Below are 25776 nucleotides of genomic sequence, written 5' to 3'. Positions count from 1 at the left end.
AGCCAGGGAACTCTTTGTTGTGATGAGTCAAGGAAGGAAGGAAGGAAGGAAGGAAGGAGAGAGAGAGAGGGAGAGAGGGGGAGGGAGGGGGAGGGAGAGAGAGAATGTGGCGGTTTAGGATGTTGGATGCCAAACTCTGCCGTGACTTCCTACTACTTTTGTTTTGAGGATTTTTTTTTTTTTTTTTAGCAGATTTTTACCAAGACATTTTATTCTTGATGCTTTTCTAGATGATGAGCATGTATGAAATATTGGAGCTGTGGAGAAAGTCCCTGAATCAGGACAGGTCTTGACAATTTCCCTTCTGAAGGCCTCTCTCTCATCATGTCCAAGGAGGTGGTAGCACCAGAAGAACTAACCATGTCTAGATGCCTCCTGCCCTAGTGGGAAAACAAACCACTGTAATTCATATCACCAGGTTTCAAAGACATTTTGCCTTCTCCAAGGACAATGGATGCATCTGGTTTGTCATCTAGCGAAGTTGCTCTCTCTGTCTCTCTCTGTCTCTCTCTGTCTCTCTCTGTCTCTCGCTGTCTCTCGCTGTCTCTCGCTGTCTCTCGCTGTCTCTCGCTGTCTCTCTCTGTCTCTCTCGCTGTGTCTCTCGCTGTCTCTCGCTGTCTCTCTCGCTGTCTTCCTGCTGTCTCTCGCTGTCTTCGCTGTCTCTCGCTGTCCCGCTGTCTCTTTCTGTCTCTCTCTGTCTCTCTCTGTCTCTCTCTGTCTCTCGCTGTCTCTCGCTGTCTCTCGCTGTCTCTCGCTGTCTCGCTGTCTCTCTCGCTGTCTCGCTGTCTCTGTCTCTCTCTGTCTCTCTGTCTCTCGTCGTCTCTGTCTCTCTGTCTCTGTGTTAGTGCCCTGACTCAACAGCCTTGAAATGACAACTGTGCCCTGTCAGGTTGTGATGGGTGTAGGGGGGGGGTGTGTGTAGGTGGACACCTTAGGTATGTTCATTGTCTCTGGTGAAGTTAGGAGGCCTGGTTCCTGTGGCCCTAAAGGCACCCGAGTGACTTCTCCCCCTAAATGGGGAGTGTGTGTTGTGCCCATGCACCCCCAAGCCTAGCCAATCAGCTACAGGTCTATAGTTAGTACGGCAGCTGTTGATGGGCCGTACTAATGCACTCACTCCACCCACCCCCCCTCCTTCCCCTCTCTCCTCTCCCAAACCACCAGTTGTTCCCACCAGTAGCAAGAGGAGCCACCCATAGTGCTTTGCAACAACTGGATCAACTTTCCACTCGACCAATGTTATTTATGGATCTCATTCCTAATATCACCACAATATTGACCTTGACACACAAACAACCCTTGATGCCCAACAAAATGCTTTTTCTCCCATTGGTTTCAAACTTTGGCAAACTTGGTTTGCGGTGTGGAATTCTAACAGGCGCCATGTTTGCGCCAAAGCTCCCTCCAAGAAGACAAAACGACCCCCCAAAAACCCTCAAACAACCATTATTTCATCATGGAAGGTTCGGTGCTAACATGGAGGATTTGGTGTTAACCGTCTCTGCATCTCTGACTGTGGTCAGTCGGTGCTCGTCCCTGCAAGCGCTAACATGCCCCAGGAACTATGGCAGTCCAGTCTCTTCCTGTGCCAAGCCCGCTTGCTATATACTCCCCTGCTGGCAGAGCTGCTGTGGCAGGCAGGCCTTACGAATGGGAAGGCCTATTATTAGCAAGTCACATTCCACTTCCTCCCTCCCTTTCCTAGCCCCTCCCTTACTCTGTGTTCTAATTGAATTGAATAGAAGAATTGAATTGAATAGTTCTGATTCCAACATTTTCCATCTGCTGCCCAGTGCAACTTCCCACAACCAACCCAGAGAACTCTGAATCAGCCCTATTGACATTTTGTCATGTTTGAGCTTGTTGGGATTCAAGAAACCCTCCTCCTGTCCTCCAGCTGATGGAAGGTTATCATCAGAGGAAGGGTTCCCTTAGAACACATGCTTGTTTTGAATTCTAGGATTTCCTATTCGTTAGTCTGTCTTAAAGACCATGTTTAGCAGTAGACTGAAACAGACAGAGAGAGAGACTACTAGCTCTGCTCCCACAGAGCCCCATTCCCCTACAGTCAGTGTGGGGGTTTCCATTGTGTGCATGGCGGGGGCATTCCCCTTGTAACCAGAGCTCTGGAGCCTGGCCTGAAAGGGAAACCCGATCTGCTCCTTCATACCGGCCTCTGATTTAAGGTTACTGGGAGGGACCCGTGATGGAATGGGAATGCTGCTCATTCCAACGCAGCCCTGTCACACGCTGGTGTGGGCAGAGAAGGGTTTGTCCTGATTCAGACCACCTGTAATTACGGACAGGAAATGCTGTTTAACCATAGTGTGTGTGTGTGTGTGTTTCCAACCATTCGCCTTCCTAAACTCCCCACCAGTAGTATAGTCTCTACGGCAGGGCAGTTCCTGCACAGTTTGTATGTTCATCTCTGTTCTTCTCTAGCGCTGGAGCTCAGAAAGCAGCAGAATGCCTCTGGGTTTATCAGCGTATAACATCAAAATCTGACCAAACCCCGTGGGGTACCACACCAAACAATCCTCAGCATTCAGCTATAGGCCTATCATGTAGACTGTGGGGTACCCGTGGGGTACCACACCAAACAATCCTCAGCATTCAGCTATAGGCCTATCATGTAGACTGTGGGGTACCCGTGGGGTACCACACCAAACAATCCTCAGCATTCAGCTATAGGCCTATCATGTAGACTGTGGGGTACCCGTGGGGTACCACACCAAACAATCCTCAGCATTCAGCTATAGGCCTATCATGTAGACTGTGGGGTACCCGTGGGGTACCACACCAAACAATCCTCAGCATTCAGCTATAGGCCTATCATGTAGACTGTGGGGTACCCGTGGGGTACCACACCAAACAATCCTCAGCATTCAGCTATAGGCCTATCATGTAGACTGTGGGGTACCCGTGGGGTACCACACCAAACAATCCTCAGCATTCAGCTATAGGCCTATCATGTAGACTGTGGGGTACCCGTGGGGTACCACACCAAACAATCCTCAGCATTCAGCTATAGGCCTATCATGTAGATTGTGGGGTACCCGTGGGGTACCACACCAAACAATCCTCAGCATTCAGCTATAGGCCTATCATGTAGACTGTGGGGTACCCGTGGGGTACCACACCAAACAATCCTCAGCATTCAGCTATAGGCCTATCATGTAGACTGTGGGGTACCCGTGGGGTACCACACCAAACAATCCTCAGCATTCAGCTATAGGCCTATCATGTAGACTGTGGGGTACCCGTGGGGTACCACACCAAACAATCCTCAGCATTCAGCTATAGGCCTATCATGTAGACTGTGGGGTACCCGTGGGGTACCACACCAAACAATCCTCAGCATTCAGCTATAGGCCTATCATGTAGATTGTGGGGTACCCGTGGGGTACCACACCAAACAATCCTCAGCATTCAGCTATAGGCCTATCATGTAGACTGTGGGGTACCCGTGGGGTACCACACCAAACAATCCTCAGCATTCAGCTATAGGCCTATCATGTAGACTGTGGGGTACCCGTGGGGTACCACACCAAACAATCCTCAGCATTCAGCTATAGGCCTATCATGTAGACTGCTACCCCACCTCTATATTTTACATTATTTTACTATAACTATTTCCACCCCCCCAGACAAAATGTCTAATCAAATGAAATGTTATTGGTCACATACACGTGTTTAGCAGATGTTATTGCGGGTGTAACAAAATGCTTGTGCTTCTAGTTCAGACAGTGCAGCAATATCTAACAATTAATATCTAACAATTAATATCTAACAATTTCACAACAAATACCAAATACGCATAAATCAAAGTAAAGGAATGGAATTAAGAATATATAAATATATGAACGAGCATTGTCAGAGCGGCATATCCTGCGATACATTAGGTAGTATAGAATATAGTATATACATATGAGATGAGTAATATAAGATATGTAAACATTATTAAAGTGACATTATTAAAAGTGACTTGTGATCCATTTATTAAAGTGGCCAGTGATTTCAAGTCATTATCACTAACCATGTTTTCATCCACACTTTTTATGCAAGTAAAGTCATACCCGTATTTAACAACATATATAATAATCACGACAGCTGTGGTGGAAACAGGACGTTTCGGTACAATTTTATAAATGCAAACAAATAATTTGTTTGTTTGACATGGTGGGATCTTGAAATGGCGGTGGAAACTCCTTTTATGCACAAATATTGCTATAATATCCATTATCATATTGAAGTAGACTTGGAGTCACACGATGACATGGTGTGTGGTCCTCCCACTACGACTCTGGGAAACCATGCCGTTTAAATTAGTCTACAGATGAAATAAGTTCTGAACTTCACAGGGTGGTGAAAGTGCCTGGATGAGCTTGATGCTCCTTTACAATACATATCCAGAGAAATATTCTGGTGACATGATGATCGATGCTTGATTGCCGTTTTGGCAAAAACATTCTCGCACTTAACCGTAATAATCTCATCATGTAGCCAATCCACACTGTATCTGCGAGTGGATATGATATGCCATGTGCTCAGATCAGAGTAGTCACATTTTGCTATTTAAAGCTTTTGACGCCTACTATCGGTAGAGCTGAAAATGCGATGGAAACACGTTGAACATTCATCTTTTATTCTGGACATAAATGTAAGTGACCAATGAGTTTTTTTTGGGGGGGGGGGGGTGCACTACGTCAGCTAGTGATTTTGTATCTGCAACAAGTCTGTTTGGTGGAAACACCACTGGTGAGAAAATTCAAATGTTTTCTTTATGCTGATTTTTAGAATATTCACATGAATATCTAGAGGAGGAACGGGGTGATATGGGAGACCTTGGGAAGGTTTAACACCAGGCGGTCTGTTCACAAAACAATGTCCATACAGGCTACAACACTTTTTTTTTACAATGGGTCAAGCTTTGTAGGCCAACGTTCCTTGTTAACTTAAAGCTGAAGCCAACATCAACTCACTACCCCTAGTACTTTGTCTGTGATATGTAAACCGTAATGAAAAATATGCTAATTTCAAAGCTGATTGCGACCAAAATTTCAGTCTTTCTCTGATGTCTCTCCCAGAGATTGATCTATTGCCTCAGCAAACTGACTCTCTGTGAATAGGGCTCCGATTAAAAATAACTCACCGCATACACACAGTCCTATTGAATATGCATTCACCTGTATTGTGAATAGACCTAGGCTACATCTTGATTAACCCAGTTTATCAACAGACTACAGATTTACTATTCAAACAAATGATTACTATTATGTGGTTAAAAACAAAGTCAAATTTGATTGTATAATTGGCAGTCTCTGAAAAATGTTGACAAAACAATTCAAATGTAATGATATTGAACTTAAAAGATGCCTAATGAATGAACAGTAGCTAAGTTTGTCTGGATCAAGGACCTCTCTGTGACTTTGGCTAATATGCCTTCTGTTTTGCCATGGTATTGTTTTGCTATCGAGTATCATGATGGTATTGAGTATTGTGATACTAAACCTGGTCAAAATTGAAGTCAAAATGATGTTACGCTAGATTGGATGGAGCGGCCGGACATCATTAGTCACACGAGTGAGAGAGAGGGGAGAAAGAGATCAAGGCGTAGGGTAGTTCTGGGTGATTGGGACCAGTGGCCTCAATAGGCTGAGTGAATGAGGAGCGGATGTTGTCTTTTCAAAGTGGTTGACAAAGTCGTCCACGGAGAGGGAGGGAGGGGGGAGGAAGTGAAGGATTAAGGAGGGAGGAGGGAGGAAGTGAACGATTTAAGGAGGGAGGAGAAGGTGGCAAAGAGTGATTTTAGAAATGGGCTTTAGCAGCGGATACAGAGAATTAATGGGAAGGATAGTCACCATGTTAGTGTGTTGTAATGTGCCTCTGTAGATCAGACCGTCAGTGGACTGTGTACACACAAGGTTCTGAACGTCTGGGGAGCGCTGGTGTAAACATGTAGAGGAGAGGGAGGGTTAAAGCAGCTTATCCAACAGACTGTTTATGCTGAAGTCCTGTGACTTTTATGAGTTGTGATGGAGACTGTGTGTCAGTCAGGCTTTCCATAAAGGAAAATGTGATGCTGGACATTTTTGACTGCCAGAGTATTAATTTACAGGACATTTGAGAAAAGTGCCAGACCCATGTGCCATGGGTGTGTAACCTGATTAGGGCGTCCACCCAGGGTGCTCACAATGACAGAAATCACATTTTAGATTATGGTAATTCATCTTAACAGAACATGCAACGAGCATGTTAAGACATGCTTCATATGTAGTAAAATGTTGAGGTTTCAAACAATTTAAGTATTTTTATTTTTATTTTTTTTAAATGCTTAATTATCCCAGACGATTGGCCGGCGGACAATTTTATTTATCGGCTTTTCTAAATAAAAAAATATTGGCCCAAAAAATTGCTATTACCTGCTAACGGAAACCCTGGTGTGTGTCTGAGTGAGCCACTGAGGGGAACTGTTGTTTCAGCCTGCAGGCCGTCCTGTTCCATTGCTTCAGCCATTGTTCCCGTTTCCTCTAAACAATGTGCTGCTCTTTCCCAAACACCACCACGTGAAGCCCCTCAGGCCTACCCAGGCCCCTGCTCATGTGTTTTCCTCAGTCCATGGAAACACACTGTCTGATTCTGACACTGTGCCATCCTGGTCATGGCCTTAACCCAGGGTCTTCAGTTTCAACTTGGCAAGAGGACAGGATCAGCTGTTTTCCCGCCTTGAAAGGAAAAGAGAGCTGATCCACTGGCGTTTTAGAGGTGAGGAGATATTCCCACTAAGGGCCTGAGGACAGTCATCCCCTCCCCACAGCTGCAGGACAGCTGCCCCACCAACAGCCTGAGGCTCTGTTGTGCTCTAACGTCCACAGGCAACCCTCACCCCAGGCACAGTTCTAGGATCTGCTTACCCTCTCCAACTTATTAAAGGAAAACACTAAATGACCTGCGATCAGTGTCTAGGCGCGACTTCATCCAACTTTCCCACAGGCCTTTCGTACATCTGAGGAGCGACACTCTGCCGCCTTGCGTCTTAACAACATTAATCAGCTTTTCTTCTGACGTCTCACGCACGCACTCTCGCGCACGCACTCTCGCGCACGCACTCTCGCGCACGCACTCTCGCGCACGCACTCTCGCGCACGCACTCTCGCGCACGCACTCTCGCGCACGCACTCTCGCTCACTCACTCTCGCTCCTCACTCATTCACTCACTCACTCATTCACTCACCCACCCACCCACCCCGCAGCCGGCTGCTTTACTGGAGACTAGTGGTTTCTTGGAGCTGCAGGCCACAACAATAATTTCTAGCCTTCCTTTCAGATGACCCAGATTAGGGCCTGGTACCACTACCATGTTCTGTGTTCAGCCTCTGTCTCGTCTGTGTTCAGCCTCTGTCTCGTCTGTGTTCAGCCTCTGTCTCGTCTGTGTTCAGCCTCTGTCTCGTCTGTGTTCAGCCTCTGTCTCGTCTGTGTTCAGCCTCTGTCTCGTCTGTGTTCAGCCTCTGTCTCGTCTGTGTTCAGCCTCTGTCTCGTCTGTGTTCAGCCTCTGTCTCGTCTGTGTTCAGCCTCTGTCTCGTCTGTGTTCAGCCTCTGTCTCGTCTGTGTTCAGCCTCTGTCTCGTCTGTGTTCAGCTGGAGTGGCTGAGGTTTATTATTCACTTTTACGGAGTATAAGTCTGTGGGTGTTTTCTTCATTAGCAAAGGCTTTTGACCACTGTTTTGTTGTTGAGTAACCAGTCGTACTGACTCAACAGTGTATCTCCAGTCTGTCCTGTTGTAGTAAATCACAAAGCACTGTCCTAGAATCTACATCTCAGCTCTGTTTTTCTTTTTTTGGAGCCCCGTGGCGTCTGGTGACTAACCCCACAGTGGAGTCTTCCTGCGTGGGTTAGAGCACAGAGTAACAGGACGTGGGTTTTACCTTCCCAGAGTGCATCTGTGAGTCACAACATGGTGTGGGAAAGAAGCCCTTTGTGCCCTCCCAACCTGACTCAATCTGGAGGCGCGTGCCGCTCGCTGACCATCTAGTGCCCATTGTAACGTTTTAAAAAAAATGTTATCTTGCTTATATCCAAGTACACTGCAATTCAGTTTCACATGTAAAATGCCAACGTTTATTTGTGGGGCATGTATGGCTGTATATGTAAGGGATAATCAACACGAGGGTATGGAAAATAATGAAAACAACTTTCCATGGAGTTGCATTATTTTCCAGAGAACACCACAAGTTATTATCCCTTTTTCTTATAATTTAACACATTTGCCGCGAGAAATGGGTTCAACATCTACTGAAGTAGCTAGCCAGTTTACCAAAGATGTTTATTACTAAACCAAGATAGACCACAGCCTGTCATTTCCAATGGGAAAAAATGTGTCATAGTGGGCAGAACAAGCAAGGAGGTGGGCATAGCCAAGCACGCGCTAGCGATATCCTATTGGCAGGTTGTAGTATACATCTGCATATTTCCGTTAGGGAACGCCTACTCTGTGAAGTGCACGTGTGCAATAGGTCAATTCACCTTTGCACTCCTAAACAACATGATTTTTTAAAAACTTTTGCGAAGGGTAAAGTCTACAAAACTTAGTCCTCTCTGTTCATAACAAATTCTAGTTTCGGGAACAGAACTGTATTGAGATCAAATGTTTAATCGATGAGAACATTTGCAGAATGTCGGCCAAAATCCATCTCGTTCCATCTTCTCCTACTGCCTGCAAGTGGGCTTCCTCTCACTACCATATTTGGTAGTGAGTGGACGCGCCAACCGGATGCTTCAGATTTACACATCCTGTGAAATATCTGCCTCATTGTTCTGTCAGTGAGTTTACTACATAGCTACAGTAGTTGCCCTGGTAACCAAACAGACTTGCAAGTTTAGCTAACCAAGTTATCAGTCTTAGCTTGCTATTATGAAAATCGAATTCAACAATGTCAATAATGTTTTCAATTGGACTTGTGCTTTCAAAAGCGTCTCAGACATAGAACATGTAAGAATGAACTATAGCTATTGGGTTCCACCATGCAATTATACCACGCGTTATATGGAAATGATGGGCGCCCTTCAAGCCAATCAGAAACGAGTATTCAACAATGCCATGGTATATAACTGTGTAATGAACAATACTATGAAGAGGTATTAGGGCAGTATCCCTGCTGTGGGATAGGAGTTGTGCACCCCCCCCCCTGTGTGCCTCAGTGAGACACAGCATGCATAGTGTGGGAATCCCTTTGTGTTTTTGTGTGTGTGTTTGTATTAGAGGGAGAGAAAGAGAATCCCTTTGTGTGTGTGTGTGTGTGTGTGTGTGTGTGTGTGTTAGAGGGAGAGAAAGAGAATCCCTTTGTGCCCTACCCTCACCCTCTGACTCACTGTAGGCCGTGTGCTCCGCACCCCTCCCTCCGCACCCCTCCGCTTCTTTCCACACCGTCAAGACTCCTTCCTGGACTTTGTATTGTAAACAAACTAGTTTCCCATCCCACGCACTGAGCTGGCAGTAGACTAGATGGATACATGGCTATAACTGTATTAACCCTTTAAAGGAACTGGTTGGTCTTGAACATTGAGCACGGTTACATGCACACAGTAATGAGATTATTGTGGATAGTCAGGTTACACATAGAAATAGTTTGTATTAAAACGTTGACATGCTTTGCAAGAAACCGATTTCCCTAATAATCCAGGTTTACACGGGACACATCTGGAATCAGGCTACTGGTGGGACTTTTCATAAATGCAGAAAATCACCAATCAAATCAGAGTTCAGACGTGGGTAAAAAGTTTATGAAAACTATTTATAAGATTTGTACTTAAATTAAAAATGTTTCTGGATCTCACTTCACTCGTGCATTAGAGGAAAGCTTGCACTGCCCTGTGCTGCCACACGTACAGAGTAAATGCACAATAGGAACGGCGATTATTATTTAAATATTTTTTTTTATTTTGTATTTATTTTGAAAGTAGTTTACATGTCCTAATAATTCAAAAGATTTCTCAGAAAACCAGTTTTTAATTGGCCTATGCTTACTTCGATTATGACCTTTATGCAGATTTTTAAGATAAGCAGAGTAAAGTGTTTACGTGACTAATGCCATACTCGGCCTTCTGCCATAATCACTTTAATATTGAATTATCAGTGTGCATGTAAACGTACTCATTAAGACAAAAGCCTAGCAATGATACAAAAAACACAATTACACCAGAAACATGTTGCCAACCTACTAGAGCTGTTGGGGGGGGTCTATATCAACTGATGTTAAAGGCTCTAGTTGTACCCCTGTTAAAGGCTCTAGTTGCACCCCTGTTAAAGGCTCTAGTTGTACCCCTGTCAAAGGCTCTAGTTGCACCCCTGTCAAAGGCTCTAGTTGCACCCCTGTCAAAGGCTCTAGTTGCACCCCTGTCAAAGGCTCTAGTTGCACCCCTGTCAAAGGCTCTAGTTGCACCCCTGTCAAAGGCTCTAGTTGCACCCCTGTCAAAGGCTCTAGTTGCACCCCTGTCAAAGGCTCTAGTTGCACCCCTGTCAAAGGCTCTAGTTGCACCCCTGTCAAAGGCTCTAGTTGCACCCCTGTCAAAGGCTCTAGTTGCACCCCTGTCAAAGGCTCTAGTTGCACCCCTGTCAAAGGCTCTAGTTGCACCCCTGTCAAAGGCTCTAGTTGCACCCCTGTCAAAGGCTCTAGTTGCACCCCTGTCAAAGGCTCTAGTTGCACCCCTGTCAAAGGCTCTAGTTGCACCCCTGTCAAAGGCTCTAGTTGTACTCTCTTAGCATGACATTCCAACTGAAACTTCTCAAGTTACTTATTTCCTATTACTTTAGCTGATGAGATATTGCACAAATGCATCATTCATATGAACCCGCTGCAGCCTCTCCTCCTCAGTCTAATATAATAATCAGAGTGATGTAGTAACTAGGGCTGGTTGCCAAGGGACCTGACCATACCATGTTATCATGATGCTTAGGCGCTGATACACTATGTATTTGTGATTCTCAGGATTTTCTATATGTATTGTGATTCAATACTTCTATTTTATTGCCATTTCGATGTTCCAAACATATTGCTCACCGTAATGTCTGCTGCAGAGAGACGAGAGCAACGAGAAAATGAGTTTTGATCCGTCATGGAAATAAGTGTTGATAGCGTGAGCTAGAGCTATCTAGAAAAATCAATACTGGAGTTAAAATATCAATGGGAGAGAGAGCTCTCTGATCTGTAGTAACTTGGTTTTGTTTTTCCCTGATGTTCGTTCTCTCTCCATAGTCACGTGGAGAAGATCACCACTTGGCACGACCCTCGGAAGACCATGACGACAGCCATGAACCAGATGAGTCTCCACGCCCCCCCACCCTCTGCCAGCCCACAGCAACGCAACATGGCCCTGTCCCAGCCCAACCTTGGTGAGTCACGCACGCTATCTCTCTCTCTCTCTGTGTCTCTCTCTGTGTCTCTCTCTGTGTCTCTCTCTGTGTCTCTCTCTGTGTCTCTCTCTGTGTCTCTCTCTGTGTCTCTCTCTGTGTCTCTCTCTGTGTCTCTCTCTGTGTCTCTCTCTCTCTCTCTGTCTCTGTGTCTCTGTCTCTGTCTCTCTCTCTCTCTCTCTCTGTCTCTCTCTCTCTCTCTCTCTCTCTCTCTCTCTCTCTCTCTCTCTCTGTCTCTCTCTCTGTCTCTCTCTCTCTCTGTCTCTGTCTCTGTCTCTGTCTCTCTCTCTGTCTCGCTCTCTCTCTCTGTCTCGCTCTCTCTCTCTGTCTCGCTCTCTCTGTCTCTCTCTCTGTGTCTCTCTGTCTCTCTCTCTCTGTGTCTCTCTGTGTCTCTGTGTCTCTGTGTCTCTGTGTCTCTGTGTCTCTGTGTCTCTGTGTCTCTGTGTCTCTCTGTCTCTGTGTCTCTGTGTCTCTGTGTCTCTCTCTGTCTCTGTGTCTCTGTGTCTCTGTGTCTCTCTCTGTCTCTCTCTGTGTCTCTGTGTCTCTCTCTGTCTCTCTCTCTGTGTCTCTCTCTCTGTGTCTCTCTCTCTGTGTCTCTGTCTCTCTCTGTGTCTCTGTCTCTCTCTCTCTCTGTGTCTCTCTCTCTGTGTCTCTGTCTCTCTCTGTGTCTCTGTCTCTCTCTCTCTCTGTGTCTCTCTCTCTGTGTCTCTCTCTCTGTGTCTCTCTCTCTGTGTCTCTCTCTCTCTCTGTCTCTCTCTCACACACCGATCTAACAACTGTGAGTATCCTACCCTAACAACTCTTGACACGTCAGTGTTTACACATAGCCACAGTCCTTGACTATTATCACTCACACCAATGATATCTTTCACCCTGGGGACTACCACAATAACACACACAGTCCTTGACTATTATCACTCACACCAATGATACCTTTCACCCTGGGGACTACCACAATAACACACACAGTCCTTGACTATTATCACTCACACCAATGATATCTTTCACCCTGGGGACTACCACAATAACACACACAGTCCTTGACTATTATCACTCACACCAATGATACCTTTCACCCTGGGGACTACCACAATAACACACACAGTCCTTGACTATTATCACTCACACCAATGATATCTTTCACCCTGGGGACTACCACAATAACACACACAGTCCTTGCCAGCTACCATGATAACGCCAAAGCCTGGTTGAGTGTGCGTGAACCAACCAGAAGCCAGGAAGCCTGGTGCCAGAGAGATGCATGTTGTTGTGTTGAAGGTGGAGAGCACCGCTCTCTAAAGGTACAGGCCAATGGGCACCGCTCTCTAAAGGGACAGGCCAATGGGCACCGCTCTCTAAAGGGACAGGCCAATGGGCACCGCTCTCTAAAGGGACAGGCCAATGGGCACCGCTCTCTAAAGGGACAGGCCAATGGGCACCGCTCTCTAAAGGGACAGGCCAATGGGCACCGCTCTCTAAAGGGACAGGCCAATGGGCACCGCTCTCTAAAGGGACAGGCCAATGGGCACCGCTCTCTAAAGGTACAGGCCAATGGGCACCGCTCTCTAAAGGGACAGGCCAATGGGCACCGCTCTCTAAAGGGACAGGCCAATGGGCACCGCTCTCTAAAGGGACAGGCCAATGGGCACCGCTCTCTAAAGGGACAGGCCAATGGGCACCGCTCTCTAAAGGGACAGGCCAATGGGCACCGCTCTCTAAAGGGACAGGCCAATGGGCACCGCTCTCTAAAGGGACAGGCCAATGGGCACCGCTCTCTAAAGGGACAGGCCAATGGGCACCGCTCTCTAAAGGGACAGGCCAATGGGCACCGCTCTCTAAAGGGACAGGCCAATGGGCACCGCTCTCTAAAGGGACAGGCCAATGGGCACCGCTCTCTAAAGGGACAGGCCAATGGGCACCGCTCTCTAAAGGGACAGGCCAATGGGCACCGCTCTCTAAAGGGACAGGCCAATGGGCACCGCTCTCTAAAGGTACAGGCCAATGGGCACCGCTCTCTAAAGGGACAGGCCAATGGGCACCGCTCTCTAAAGGGACAGGCCAATGGGCACCGCTCTCTAAAGGGACAGGCCAATGGGCACCGCTCTCTAAAGGGACAGGCCAATGGGCACCGCTCTCTAAAGCAGGGGTGTCAAACTCAACTCCAGGAAGGCCTCGTGTTTTGTTATTTGTTCTACAGACAACATGCCAGGAAGAACAACTCTTGAGTTGATATTGTGATTGTGTAGAGAGGTTTGACTGTGTCTCTGTCTGTTGTACAACTGAATGCAGTGGGTTAACTGCCTTGCTCAGGGACAGAATGGCAGATTTTTACCTTGTCAGCTTAGGGATTTCATCCAGCAAACCTTTCAGTTACTGGCCCAACGCTCCTACCATCAAGGCTACCTTCCGCCCCACTACTGTGTGCGTGTGCTCGCGTCTTGTTTGGCCGTTTTAGGTGTGTCTACAGCTGGAGAGTGATGGGCAGTGGAGGGGAGTGGGCAGTGGAGGGGAGTGGGCAGTGGAGTGGGCAGTGGAGGGGAGGGGGCAGTGGAGTGGGCAGTGGAGGGGAGTGGGCAGTGGAGGGGAGTGGGCAGTGGAGGGGAGTGGGCAGTGGAGTGGGCAGTGGAGGGGAGTGGGCAGTGGAGGGGAGTGGGCAGTGGAGGGGAGTGGGCAGTGGAGGGGAGTGGGCAGTGGAGGGGGAGAAGATAAAGAGAGGCAAACAAGTGAAAGACTTAGGAATTTAGGACAGTGGGACAGAAAGAGGGGGGGTGGCTGGGACAGAAAGAGGGGGGGTGGCTGGGACAGAAAGAGGGGGTGGCTGGGACAGAAAGAGGGGGGTGGCTGGGACAGAAAGAGGGGGGGCGGCTGGGACAGAAAGAGGGGGGGGCGGCTGGGACAGAAAGAGGGGGTGGCGGCTGGGACAGAAAGAGGGGGTGGCGGCTGGGACAGAAAGAGGGGGGTGGCGGCTGGGACAGAAAGAGGGGGGTGGCGGCTGGGACAGAAAGAGGGGGGTGGCGGCTGGGACAGAAAGAGGGGGGTGGCGGCTGGGACAGAAAGAGGGGGTGGCGGCTGGGACAGAAAGAGGGTGGGCGGCTGGCTGGGACAGAGAGGGGGGTGGGCGGCTGGCTGGGACAGAGAGGGGGGTGGGCGGCTGGCTGGGACAGAGAGGGGGGTGGGCGGCTGGCTGGGACAGAGGGGGGGCGGCTGGCTGGGACAGAGAGGGGGGGTGGCTGGCTGGGACAGAGAGAGGTGTGTGTGTGTGTGTGTGTGTGTGGCTGGGTGTATGCATGTCAGTGTGAGTGTATGAATGGAATCTCTCATCCTGAATAATTGTCTGTACAACGCCCCACTCGACTTGTTGAAACGCCACTGGGATGTTTTTCTCCTGTCTACTCCGTGGCCTTGTGGTGAGTGTCCACCCTAAGATTTAAAGGTTACAAGTTTGATCCCCGGCTGAGTCGTACTAAAGACTGTGGAAATGGGACCTGATGCATCTCTGCTTGGCACTCTGCATTAATGAGAGAGACTGGGGGTTAGACCCTGCGATAGACGTCCTGTCCGGGGGGGTTCTGGTACAGCAAGGTGCCTCACGCTACAGAAACAGGGGGGGTACTGGTACAGCAAGGTGCCTCACGCTACAGAAACAGGGGGGTACTGGTACAGCAAGGTGCCTCGGGGTACTGGTACAGCAAGGTGCCTCACGCTACAGAAACAGGGGGTACTGGTACAGCAAGGTGCCTCACGCTACAGAAACAGGGGGGTACTGGTACAGCAAGGTGCCTCACGCTACAGAAACAGGGGGGTACTGGTACAGCAAGGTGCCTCACGCTACAGAAACAGGGGGTACTGGTACAGCAAGGTGCCTCACGCTACAGAAACAGGGGGTACTGGTACAGCAAGGTGCCTCACGCTACAGAAACAGGGGGTACTGGTACAGCAAGGTGCCTCACGCTACAGAAACAGGGGGGGTACTGGTACAGCAAGGTGCCTCACGCTACAGAAACAGGGGGTACTGGTACAGCAAGGTGCCTCACGCTACAGAAACAGGGGGGTACTGGTACAGCAAGGTGCCTCACGCTACAGAAACAGGGGGGGTACTGGTACAGCAAGGTGCCTCACGCTACAGAAACAGGGGGGGTACTGGTACAGCAAGGTGCCTCACGCTACAGAAACAGGGGGTACTGGTACAGCAAGGTGCCTCACGCTACAGAAACAGGGGGGTACTGGTACAGCAAGGTGCCTCACGCTACAGAAACAGGGGGGGTACTGGTACAGCAAGGTGCCTCACGCTACAGAAACAGGGGGGTACTGGTACAGCAAGGTGCCTCACGCTACAGAAACAGGGGGGTACTGGTACAGCAAGGTGCCTCACGCTACAGAAACAGGGGGTACTGGTACAGCAAGGTGCCTCACGCTACAGAAACGGGGGGTACTGGTACAGCAAGGTGCCTCACGCTACAGAAACAGGGGGTACTGGTACAGCAAGGTGCCTCACGCTACAGAAACAGGGGGGTACTGGTACAGCAAGGTGCCTCACGCTACAGAAACAGGGGGGTACTGGTACAGCAAGGTGCCTCACGCTACAGAAACAGGGGGGTACTGGTACAGCAAGGTGCCTCACGCTACAGAAACAGGGGGGGTACTGGTACAGCAAGGTGCCTCACGCTACAGAAACAGGGGGTACTGGTACAGCAAGGTGCCTCACGCTACAGAAACAGGGGTGGTACTGGTACAGCAAGGTGCCTCACGCTACAGAAACAGGGGGTACTGGTACAGCAAGGTGCCTCACGCTACAGAAACAGGGGGTACTGGTACAGCAAGGTGCCTCACGCTACAGAAACAGGGGGTACTGGTACAGCAAGGTGCCTCACGCTACAGAAACAGGGGGTACTGGTACAGCAAGGTGCCTCACGCTACAGAAACAGGGGGTACTGGTACAGCAAGGTGCCTCACGCTACAGAAACAGGGGGGTACTGGTACAGCAAGGTGCCTCACGCTACAGAAACAGGGGTGGTACTGGTACAGCAAGGTGCCTCACGCTACAGAAACAGGGGGTACTGGTACAGCAAGGTGCCTCACGCTACAGAAACAGGGGGTACTGGTACAGCAAGGTGCCTCACGCTACAGAAACAGGGGGTACTGGTACAGCAAGGTGCCTCACGCTACAGAAACAGGGGGTACTGGTACAGCAAGGTGCCTCACGCTACAGAAACAGGGGGTACTGGTACAGCAAGGTGCCTCACGCTACAGAAACAGGGGGGTACTGGTACAGCAAGGTGCCTCACGCTACAGAAACAGGGGGGTACTGGTACAGCAAGGTGCCTCACGCTACAGAAACAGGGGGGGTACTGGTACAGCAAGGTGCCTCACGCTACAGAAACAGGGGGGGTACTGGTACAGCAAGGTGCCTCACGCTACAGAAACAGGGGGGGTACTGGTACAGCAAGGTGCCTCACGCTACAGAAACAGGGGGGTACTGGTACAGCAAGGTGCCTCACGCTACAGAAACAGGGGGGGTACTGGTACAGCAAGGTGCCTCACGCTACAGAAACAGGACATCTGCTCATAGGAGCCTTTCTGACTTGGACAAACCAAGGCTCATGCAAAAGTTACTTACCTACTATGCCCTACCCCTACTCTATTGAAGTGATGACACACACACCCACGTTTCTGTCAATCTTCCATGGAAAGTTTTCACATGATAAAATCTGTATTTGATCTTGATGTTGGTGACTGATTCACAGGTGCCAGGGCTGTTCTTTCAATGTCCAACTCAAACTTTCATTCTCTCGCTCTCTCTCTCCCCCCACCTAACAATAAACATTGTAGCTGTTCCTGTAGACTTCCAGTCATTGCGTTAACGCTAGTTAGCATTGGCTCGTGAAACTACCCCCTTGCTAAATTGTAATTATTTCGCCACCATGGCCTATTTATTGCCTTACCTCCCTTATCTTACATCATTTGTACACACTGTATATAGACTTTTCTATTGTGTTATTGACTGTATGTTTGTTTATTCCATGTGTTGTATGTGTCGAACTGCTTTGCTTTATCTTGGCCAGGTCGCAGTTGTAAATGAGAACTTGTTCTCAACTGGCTTACCTGGTTAAATAAAGGTGAAATAAAATAATGTTAACTTCCTTCATACTGGACACCAAGACATACAAATGGTATCCGGGAGTTCTGGACTGGGGAAGTAGTTAAAAGAGATAACGAAGCCATTTAAGAGTCTCGTTAGATCCTTACCTATCGTTTGCATAGGAATGTTCCAGTGATGTTTCCAAGAGACCCTTAATGTCAAACAGACCTTACCCAGAATGTGGTTACCATGTTCTCAGAGTATTCCATATGAAATGTTCTAGACCCGTTCTCATTGGAACGTTGCAAGAATATTCCAGTGTCCAGTTTTCTGAGGGTTAGGAAAATATTCCATCACGGCACACTAATCTTACACAGAAACCTGAAACTTCTGGCAACTTTCCCATGAAACGTGTCTAGAACATGAATATATTATACTCGAACATGGCAACCACGTTCTGTGTATTTTTTATTTTTTATTTAACCTTTATTTAACAAGGCAGTGTTTGTTTGTATGTTTGGTGTGGCGTCGATGGAATATTGTCCTAAACCTCAGGAAACTGGACACATGAATATTCTTGCAACGTCCCATGAAACTAGAGCCCGACCAATGTGGGCTTTTTGGGTCCAATACCGAATCCCATTTTTTGGGGGGTGGGGGACAAAACTTACAGATTTTAAATAAAAAAAATTTTTTTTTACATTTTATTGGTTCTATAATGTATTTATATAAATAAAATTATATAAATGATATATGTTAAATTTAAAACTTTTTTTTTTATATATATCTGTAGATATGTACTGTTTTACAGCGGGGGAATTCGTGTCACATTTCTACACTGAGTTCTCATAAAACGTAAAAGAAATATGCTTCAGATGTTGATTTCTTACGTTGTGACAATAAGGAAACATCATGAGAATGACCCCAAATGTTCTGATGAGCATCAGATTCTCTTCCTTCCTATTAATTGGTTACCGGTGGAGTTATCGTCCGATACGATAGAACGGTAAAAGGCCAATATATATCTAGAACATTAATATTGGATATTCTGAGAACATGCTAACCACGTGTTCTTGGTCAATTCTGTTTGTCATTAAGGGTATGTTCTCTTAACTCAAACCCCAAAACATGCTAAATAGGTTCTCTGGAGGTTTTTGCTAAGGTTCCCATAACTAACGGAAAACTGAACACAAACATCAGAGGAACATTATGGGTAACATTACAAAAATGTTCTCTCTCTCTCCATGGGTTGCCTCCCTCTCTGTACAGTTGTGTGTGTTGTACACCCCTATCCTCTCCTCTCTCCGGCGATGACAATGCTGGCAGACGCCCCAGTCTTTGTTGAAGAGGAATTCTCTCTGCCTTTCTTGTCCTGATGGATATTTTCCACTGCTTTGTTCTCCTCTTCTCATTTCCCCTCCCCTCGTCTCCTCTCCCCTTCTCTCTGCTCACTCAGATGGACGTTAGCTCTGCTCTGCTGTAGGGTTTGAACAGACAGGTCTATGGTTTCCAGTTAGAGGTCTTGATCCCACATTAGATCACTGGTTCCCAACCTTTTTTTGGTTAGTGTGCCACCAACTGAATTTGTTGTATTTATTATAGATCCCCATTAGTTCCTGCCAAGGCAGCAGCTACTCTTCCTGGGGTTTATTATGGATCCCCATTAGTTCCTGCCAAGGCAGCAGCTACTCTTCCTGGGGTTTATTATGGGTCCCCATTAGTTCCTGCCAAGGCAGCAGCTACTCTTCCTGGGGTTTATTAAGGATCCCCATTAGTTCCTGCCAAGGCAGCAGCTACTCTTCCTGGGTTTTATTATGGATCCCCATTAGTTCCTGCCAAGGCAGCAGCTACTCTTCCTGGGGTTTATTATGGATCCCCATTAGTTCCTGCCAAGGCAGCAGCTACTCTTCCTGGGATTTATTATGGATCCCCATTAGTTCCTGCCAAGGCAGCAGCTACTCTTCCTGGGATTTATTATAGATCCCCATTAGTTCCTGCCAAGGCAGCAGCTACTCTTCCTGGGGTCCAGCTAAATTAAGGTTATACATTTGAAAAACATTTACAATACATTCTACTACCACATATCTATAACGTGTGTGTGTGTGTGTAGTGCGTATGTTGTCGTGTGTTTGTATGCATGTACCTATGTTTGTGTTGCTTCACAGTCCCGCTGTTCTATACGTTTTTTTGTTTGTTTAAATCTAATTTTACTGCTAGCATGAGTTACTTGATATGGAATATGTATAGTATGTAGTAATATGTAGTACTTTGCACCTCCACATAGTCTGTTCTGGACTTGGGGACTGTGAAGAAACCTCTTGTGACATGTCTTGTGGGGTTTGCATGGGTGCATTCAACATGTCAATACCTCAAACAAATACAAGTAGTGATGAAGTCAATCTCTCCTCCACTTTCAGCCAGGAGAGATTGACATGCATATTATTAATATTAGCTCTCTGTGTACATCCAAGGGCCAGCCATGCTGCCCTGTTCTGAGCCAATTGCAATTTTCCTAAGTCCTTTTTTGTGGCACCTGACCACACGACTGAACAGTAGTCCAGGTGCAACAAAACCAGGTCCTGTAGGACCTGCCTTGTTGATAGTGCTGTTAAGATGTTGTATCAGTATGTTTTGACCATGACACTTTACAATCCAGGGTTACTCCAAGCAGTTTAGTCTCCTGAACTTGCTCAATTTCCACATTATTCATTACATGATTTAGTTGGGGTTTAGTGAACGATTTATCCCAAATACAATCCTTTGTTTTGGAAATATTTAGGAAAAACATATTCCTTTCCATCCATTCTGAAACTAACTACAGCTGTTTGTTAAGTGCTGCAGTCATATCATTCGCTGTAGTAGCTGACGTGTATAGTGTTAAGTCATCCGCATACATAGACACTCTCGCTTTACTCAAAGCCAGTGGCATGTTGTTAGTAAAGATTTAAAAAAGTAAGGGGCCTAGACAGCTGCCTTGTGGAATTCCTGATTCTATCTGGATTTTGTTGGAGAGGCTTCCATTAAAGAACAACCACCTGTGTTCTGTTAGAGAGGTCACTCTTTATCCACATTATAGCAGGGGGTGTAAAGCCATAACACAAATTTTTCCAGGTTCAGACTATGATCGATAACGTCAAAAGCCGCACTGAAGTCTAACAAAATAGCCCTCAAATCTTTTTATCATACATTTCTCTCAGCCAATCATCAGTCATTTGTGTAAGTGCTGTGCTTGTTGAATATCCTTCCCTATAAGTGTGGTGAAAGTCTATCAATTTGTTAACTGTAAAAATAGCATTGTATCTTGTCGGCTATCTGAGCCAGTAAAGGGGGCTTTACCTTTCTCAGGTAGGGGAACAACTTTTGCTTCACTCCAGGCCTGATGGCACACACTTTCTAGAAGGCTTAAATTGAAGACGTGGCAATATCGTCCGCTATTATCCTTCGTAATTTTCCATCCAGGTTGTCAGATCCTGGTGGCTTGTCATTGTTGATAAACAACAATATTTTTTCCGACCTCCTCCACACTTACTTTACGAGAAAAAAAAGTATAATGCTTGTCTTTCATAATTTGGTCTGATATACTTGGATGTGTAGTGTCAGCATTTGTTGCTGGCATGTCATGCCTAAGTTCGCAAGTCTTGCCAATGAAAACATTATTAAAGTAATTGGCAGTATCAGTGGTTTTTGTGATGGATGAGCCATCTGATTCAATGAATGATGGAGCGGAGTTATCTTTTTTTGCCCAAAATGTAATTTAAGGTGCTCCAATGCTTTTTACTATCATTCTTTTATGTACATTTTGTCTTTGTTTCATAGTGTAGTTTCGTCGTCTTTTTATTCAGTTTAGTCACATGATTTCTCAACTTTGCAATACTTTTGCCAATCGGTTGTACAGCCAGACCTATTTGCGTCATTACACATCACGGACCAACAAATATTCTTTACATCAACAACATAAGGGCTTTAAGGTCTCCCGAGTGGCTCATTCCTGATTCGTTCCCATGCTGTATCAAAACCGTCCGTGATCGGGAGTTCCATAGGGTGGCGCACAATTGGCCCAGCGTCGTTAGGGGAGGGTTTGGCCAGGGTAGGCCGTCATCATAAAATAAGAATTTGTTCTCAACTGACTTGCCTAGTTAAAAAAATACGAATCACGACAAAACATGGGTATTATCAAAGGGAGTTTCAGAGATTGTCAGAATGCGAATGTCAATCTGTTACTAGCAAATTATTGATTTCACGAATCTTGTTAATTAACTTCGGCTGTTTTTAACACTTATGGGATGCTTGAATGATTTTCTTGCTTTACTGGGAAGTTTAGCGGAGGTAGACATCCTCTGGTTATTTATATTAGTGCTTGGTGAGCTACACACAGTGGACTTCCTGCTAGGGCACACCACCTCAGTGCTAACAATATAATTCTGGTTCATAGGCATATGATTACTGATTTAGATCATGCTGTCTACTCCTTGAGGAGTGTTGTGATTCTTGTTTCTAGAGTTATCATCATCAATCCTGGCCCTAGATAGGTGATGGTGTGCAAGGTTTTGTTTCAGACCTGCACTAAAACGCCTGATTTTTAAGATATGTACTTCATTGTCAATTAACTTATAGAGAATGGAAAGTGTCTATGTTCACAACCCAACTCCCAAGACACACTAGTAATCAAGGCTGTATCAACCTGTATCTCTCCGTTACCAAGGCTGACGATGGCCGCTGTCCCTGTAACTCTACAATACATTCAGTGGAATTTCCCGTCCCTTTGCCCTGTGTTCTATCTCCCATGGCAACCCAGTGAGTGACCCCTGATCCCACTCGGTGGTGACTCAGCAGTTCTCAGATTTAGCTCCAGTCACGATTCCTCTTATCTCCACTGTTGCCCATGTTGACTCATCAAGACTGGACAGTTGAGAAGCTCTCTACTCCACTTAAACTCTTTGATTTGTATTCTTAATCCAGTCACCTGATGGAACAAAAAGGTCAATAAATAGGTCAGTAACTGAGGAACAGCTGTTGAAGGTTAGTCAGTTAGACCTGTTTCTGTTCCAAAGATTTTAAATCACCCAAAACCTTTTATTGTCCATTCAAATTTACATTACTGTGAAATGTGGTCCCAGGGAACTGCATCAGTCAGCCATGGTAAAGCTATAGCCATAGAATTAGGAATGACAATACTAGTCATTTTAATCAGATTTCTCTGCGCATGGTAAAGGTGAAGTACTCTGGCTGACGTGGTGTTGCTGCTGCTTGTGAACAGGGGAGCTGCCTGATGGCTGGGAGCAGGCTGAAAATCCTCAGGGAGAAATCTACTTCATTGACCACAAAACACAACGAATGTCCTGGCTCGACCCGCGTGTGGACGCTCGCCTCAGTAAGTAACCCCCCCCGTCCCACCCTCCAAATCACTACCTGATCAACCCTCCAACCCAACCAACCGATCAACACTCCAACCCAACCAACCGATCAACCCTCCAACCCAACCAACCGATCAACCCTCCAACCCAACCAACCGATCAACCCTCCAACCCAACCAACCGATCAACCCAACCAACCCAACCAACCGATCAACCCAACCAACCCAACCAACCGATCAACCCTCCAACCCAACCAACCGATCAACCCTCCAACCCAACCAACCGATCAACCCTCCAACCCAACCAACCGATCAACCCAACCAACCGATCAACCCTCCAACCCAACCAACCGATCAACCCTCCAACCCAACCAACCGATCAACCCAACCAACTCAACCAACCGATCAACCCAACCAACCGATCAACCCAACCAACCGATCAACCCAACCAACCGATCAACCCAACCAACCGATCAACCCAACCAACCGATCAACCCAACCAACCGATCAACCCAACCAACCGATCAACCCAACCAACCGATCAACCCTCCAACCGATCAACCCTCCAACCGATCAACCCTCCAACCCAACCAACCGATCAACCCTCCAACCGATCAACCCTCCAACCGATCAACCCTCCAACCCAACCAACCGATCAACACTCCAACCCAACCAACCGATCAACCCTCCAACCCAACCAACCGATCAACCCTCCAACCCAACCAACTGATCAACCCAACCAACCGATCAACCCTCCAACCCAACCAACCGATCAACCCTCCAACCCAACCAACCGATCAACCCAACCAACCGATCAACCCCAACCAACCGATCAACCCTCCAACCCAACCAACCGATCAACCCAACCAACCGATCAACCCAACCGATCAACCCTCCAACCCAACCAACCGATCAACCGACAACCCAACCAACCGATCAACCCTCCAACCCGATCAACCCTCCAACCGATCAACCCTCCAACCGATCAACCCTCCAACCGATCAACCCTCCAACCGATCAACCCTCCAACCGATCAACCCTCCAACCGATCAACCCTCCAACCCAACCAACCGATCAACCAACCGATCAACCCAACCAACCCAACCAACCGAATCAACCCAACCAACCGATCAACCCAACCAACCGATTAACCCAACCAACCGATCAACCCAACCAACCGATCAACCCAACCAACCGATCAACCCAACCAACCGATCAACCCAACCAACCGATCAACCCAACCAACCGATCAACCCTCCAACCGATCAACCCTCCAACCGATCAACCCTCCAACCCAACCAACCGATCAACCCAACCAACCCTCCAACCCAACCAACCGATCAACCAACCGATCAACCCAACCAACCCAACCAACCGATCAACCCAACCAACCCAACCAACCGATCAACCCAACCAACCGATTAACCCAACCAACCGATCAACCCAACCAACCGATCAACCCAACCAACCGATCAACCCTCCAACCGATCAACCCTCCAACCGATCAACCCAACCAACCCTCCAACCCAACCAACCGATCAACCCTCCAACCCAACCAACCGACCAACCCAACCAACCGATCAACCCTCCAACCCAACCAACCGATCAACCCTCCAACCCAACCAACCGATCAACCCTCCAACCCAACCAACCGATCAACCCAACCAACCCAACCAACCGATCAACCCAACCAACCGATTAACCCAACCAACCGATCAACCCTCCAACCGATCAACCCTCCAACCGATCAACCCTCCAACCGATCAACCCTCCAACCCAACCAACCGATCAACCCTCCAACCCAACCAACCCTCCAACCCAACCAACCGATCAACCCTCCAACCCAACCAACCGATCAACCCTCCAACCCAACCAACCGATCAACCCCATTCACCCTTAAAGTCCCCTGATCTTGATCCATCATACCTGACCCTTGACCCCTTAACTCTGTGCCCCCTAGGGGCAGAGCTTTGCCTGTGAGAAGCTACAGTGCCTTCAAAAAGTATTCATACCCCTTGACTCGAGAGCCTGTAGGGTGGACTATGAACTCTGGTCAGTCTCGGCAGCATCACCAGTTGGACTACTGACGGGGTCTCCCAGGACTGATGACGGGTCTGATAACAGAGGTCTGATAACAGAATGATATGATAGGGAAGTGTCCAGGGAGCCTCTCTTCTCATCATGTTCCTCACCCAGATACTGGGTTATCTGTGGAGCTCCAACTCGCTGCAAAACCCTGTCAGGTCCCTAGAGAGATGTGGCAAGAGACTGACCCAGGCAGATCCCTGTCAGGTCCCTAGAGAGATGTGGCAAGAGACTGACCCAGGCAGATCCCTGTCAGGTCCCTAGAGAGATGAGGTAAGAGACTGACCCAGGCAGATCCCTGTCAGGTCCCTAGAGAGATGTGGCAAGAGACTGACCCAGGCAGATCCCTGTCAGGTCCCTAGAGAGATGTGGCAAGAGACTGACCCAGGCAGATCCCTGTCAGGTCCCTAGAGAGATGTGGTAAGAGACCGACCCAGGCAGATCCCTGTCAGGTCCCTAGAGAGATGTGGCAAGAGACTGACCCAGGCAGATCCCTGTCAGGTCCCTAGAGAGATGTGGTAAGAGACCGACCCAGGCAGATCCCTGTCAGGTCCCTAGAGAGATGTGGCAAGAGACCGACCCAGGCAAAACTGCAGAGGAGAATTTAAGTGGTGTTGTTCATTGTTTTCTACCTGGAGACTGATTTAAACCACTAGGAGTGGATCGTAACATAAGGCCCTATAAAACGCCCTAATTTTGTTCAGTTTTCCTATGTTGCCTAATCAGACAGATGAAGGAAACACGAATACTGATGCATTAGGTCTTATTCTTAATTCATATTAATACATTTTCCCAATAAGTTTCAATAGGTTTTTTTGTATATTGTTGGATTCTGTGATTCTGCCCGTGTT

The 25776-nt window shown here is 47.5% G+C and overlaps 1 protein-coding gene across 2 annotated transcripts in view; it reads left to right on the top strand.

Moving 5' to 3' along the window:
* wwtr1 (WW domain containing transcription regulator 1) overlaps nt 1–25776 on the top strand; it is a 62983-nt gene that overhangs the window by 18658 nt on the left and 18549 nt on the right. For both annotated transcript variants that reach the window (XM_014123631.2, XM_014123630.2), the window contains exon 2: nt 11254–11390. In XM_014123631.2, coding sequence (XP_013979106.1) covers nt 11254–11390 — 137 coding nt within the window. The remainder of the gene's footprint in view (nt 1–11253; nt 11391–25776) is intronic.

This window comes from Salmo salar, chromosome ssa10 (genome assembly GCF_905237065.1).
Source record: "Salmo salar chromosome ssa10, Ssal_v3.1, whole genome shotgun sequence".
Classification (NCBI taxonomy): Eukaryota; Metazoa; Chordata; class Actinopteri; order Salmoniformes; family Salmonidae; genus Salmo; species Salmo salar.
The sequence above is the reverse complement of the archived record's forward strand: the minus strand, read 5'-3'. Positions and strand labels throughout refer to the sequence as shown.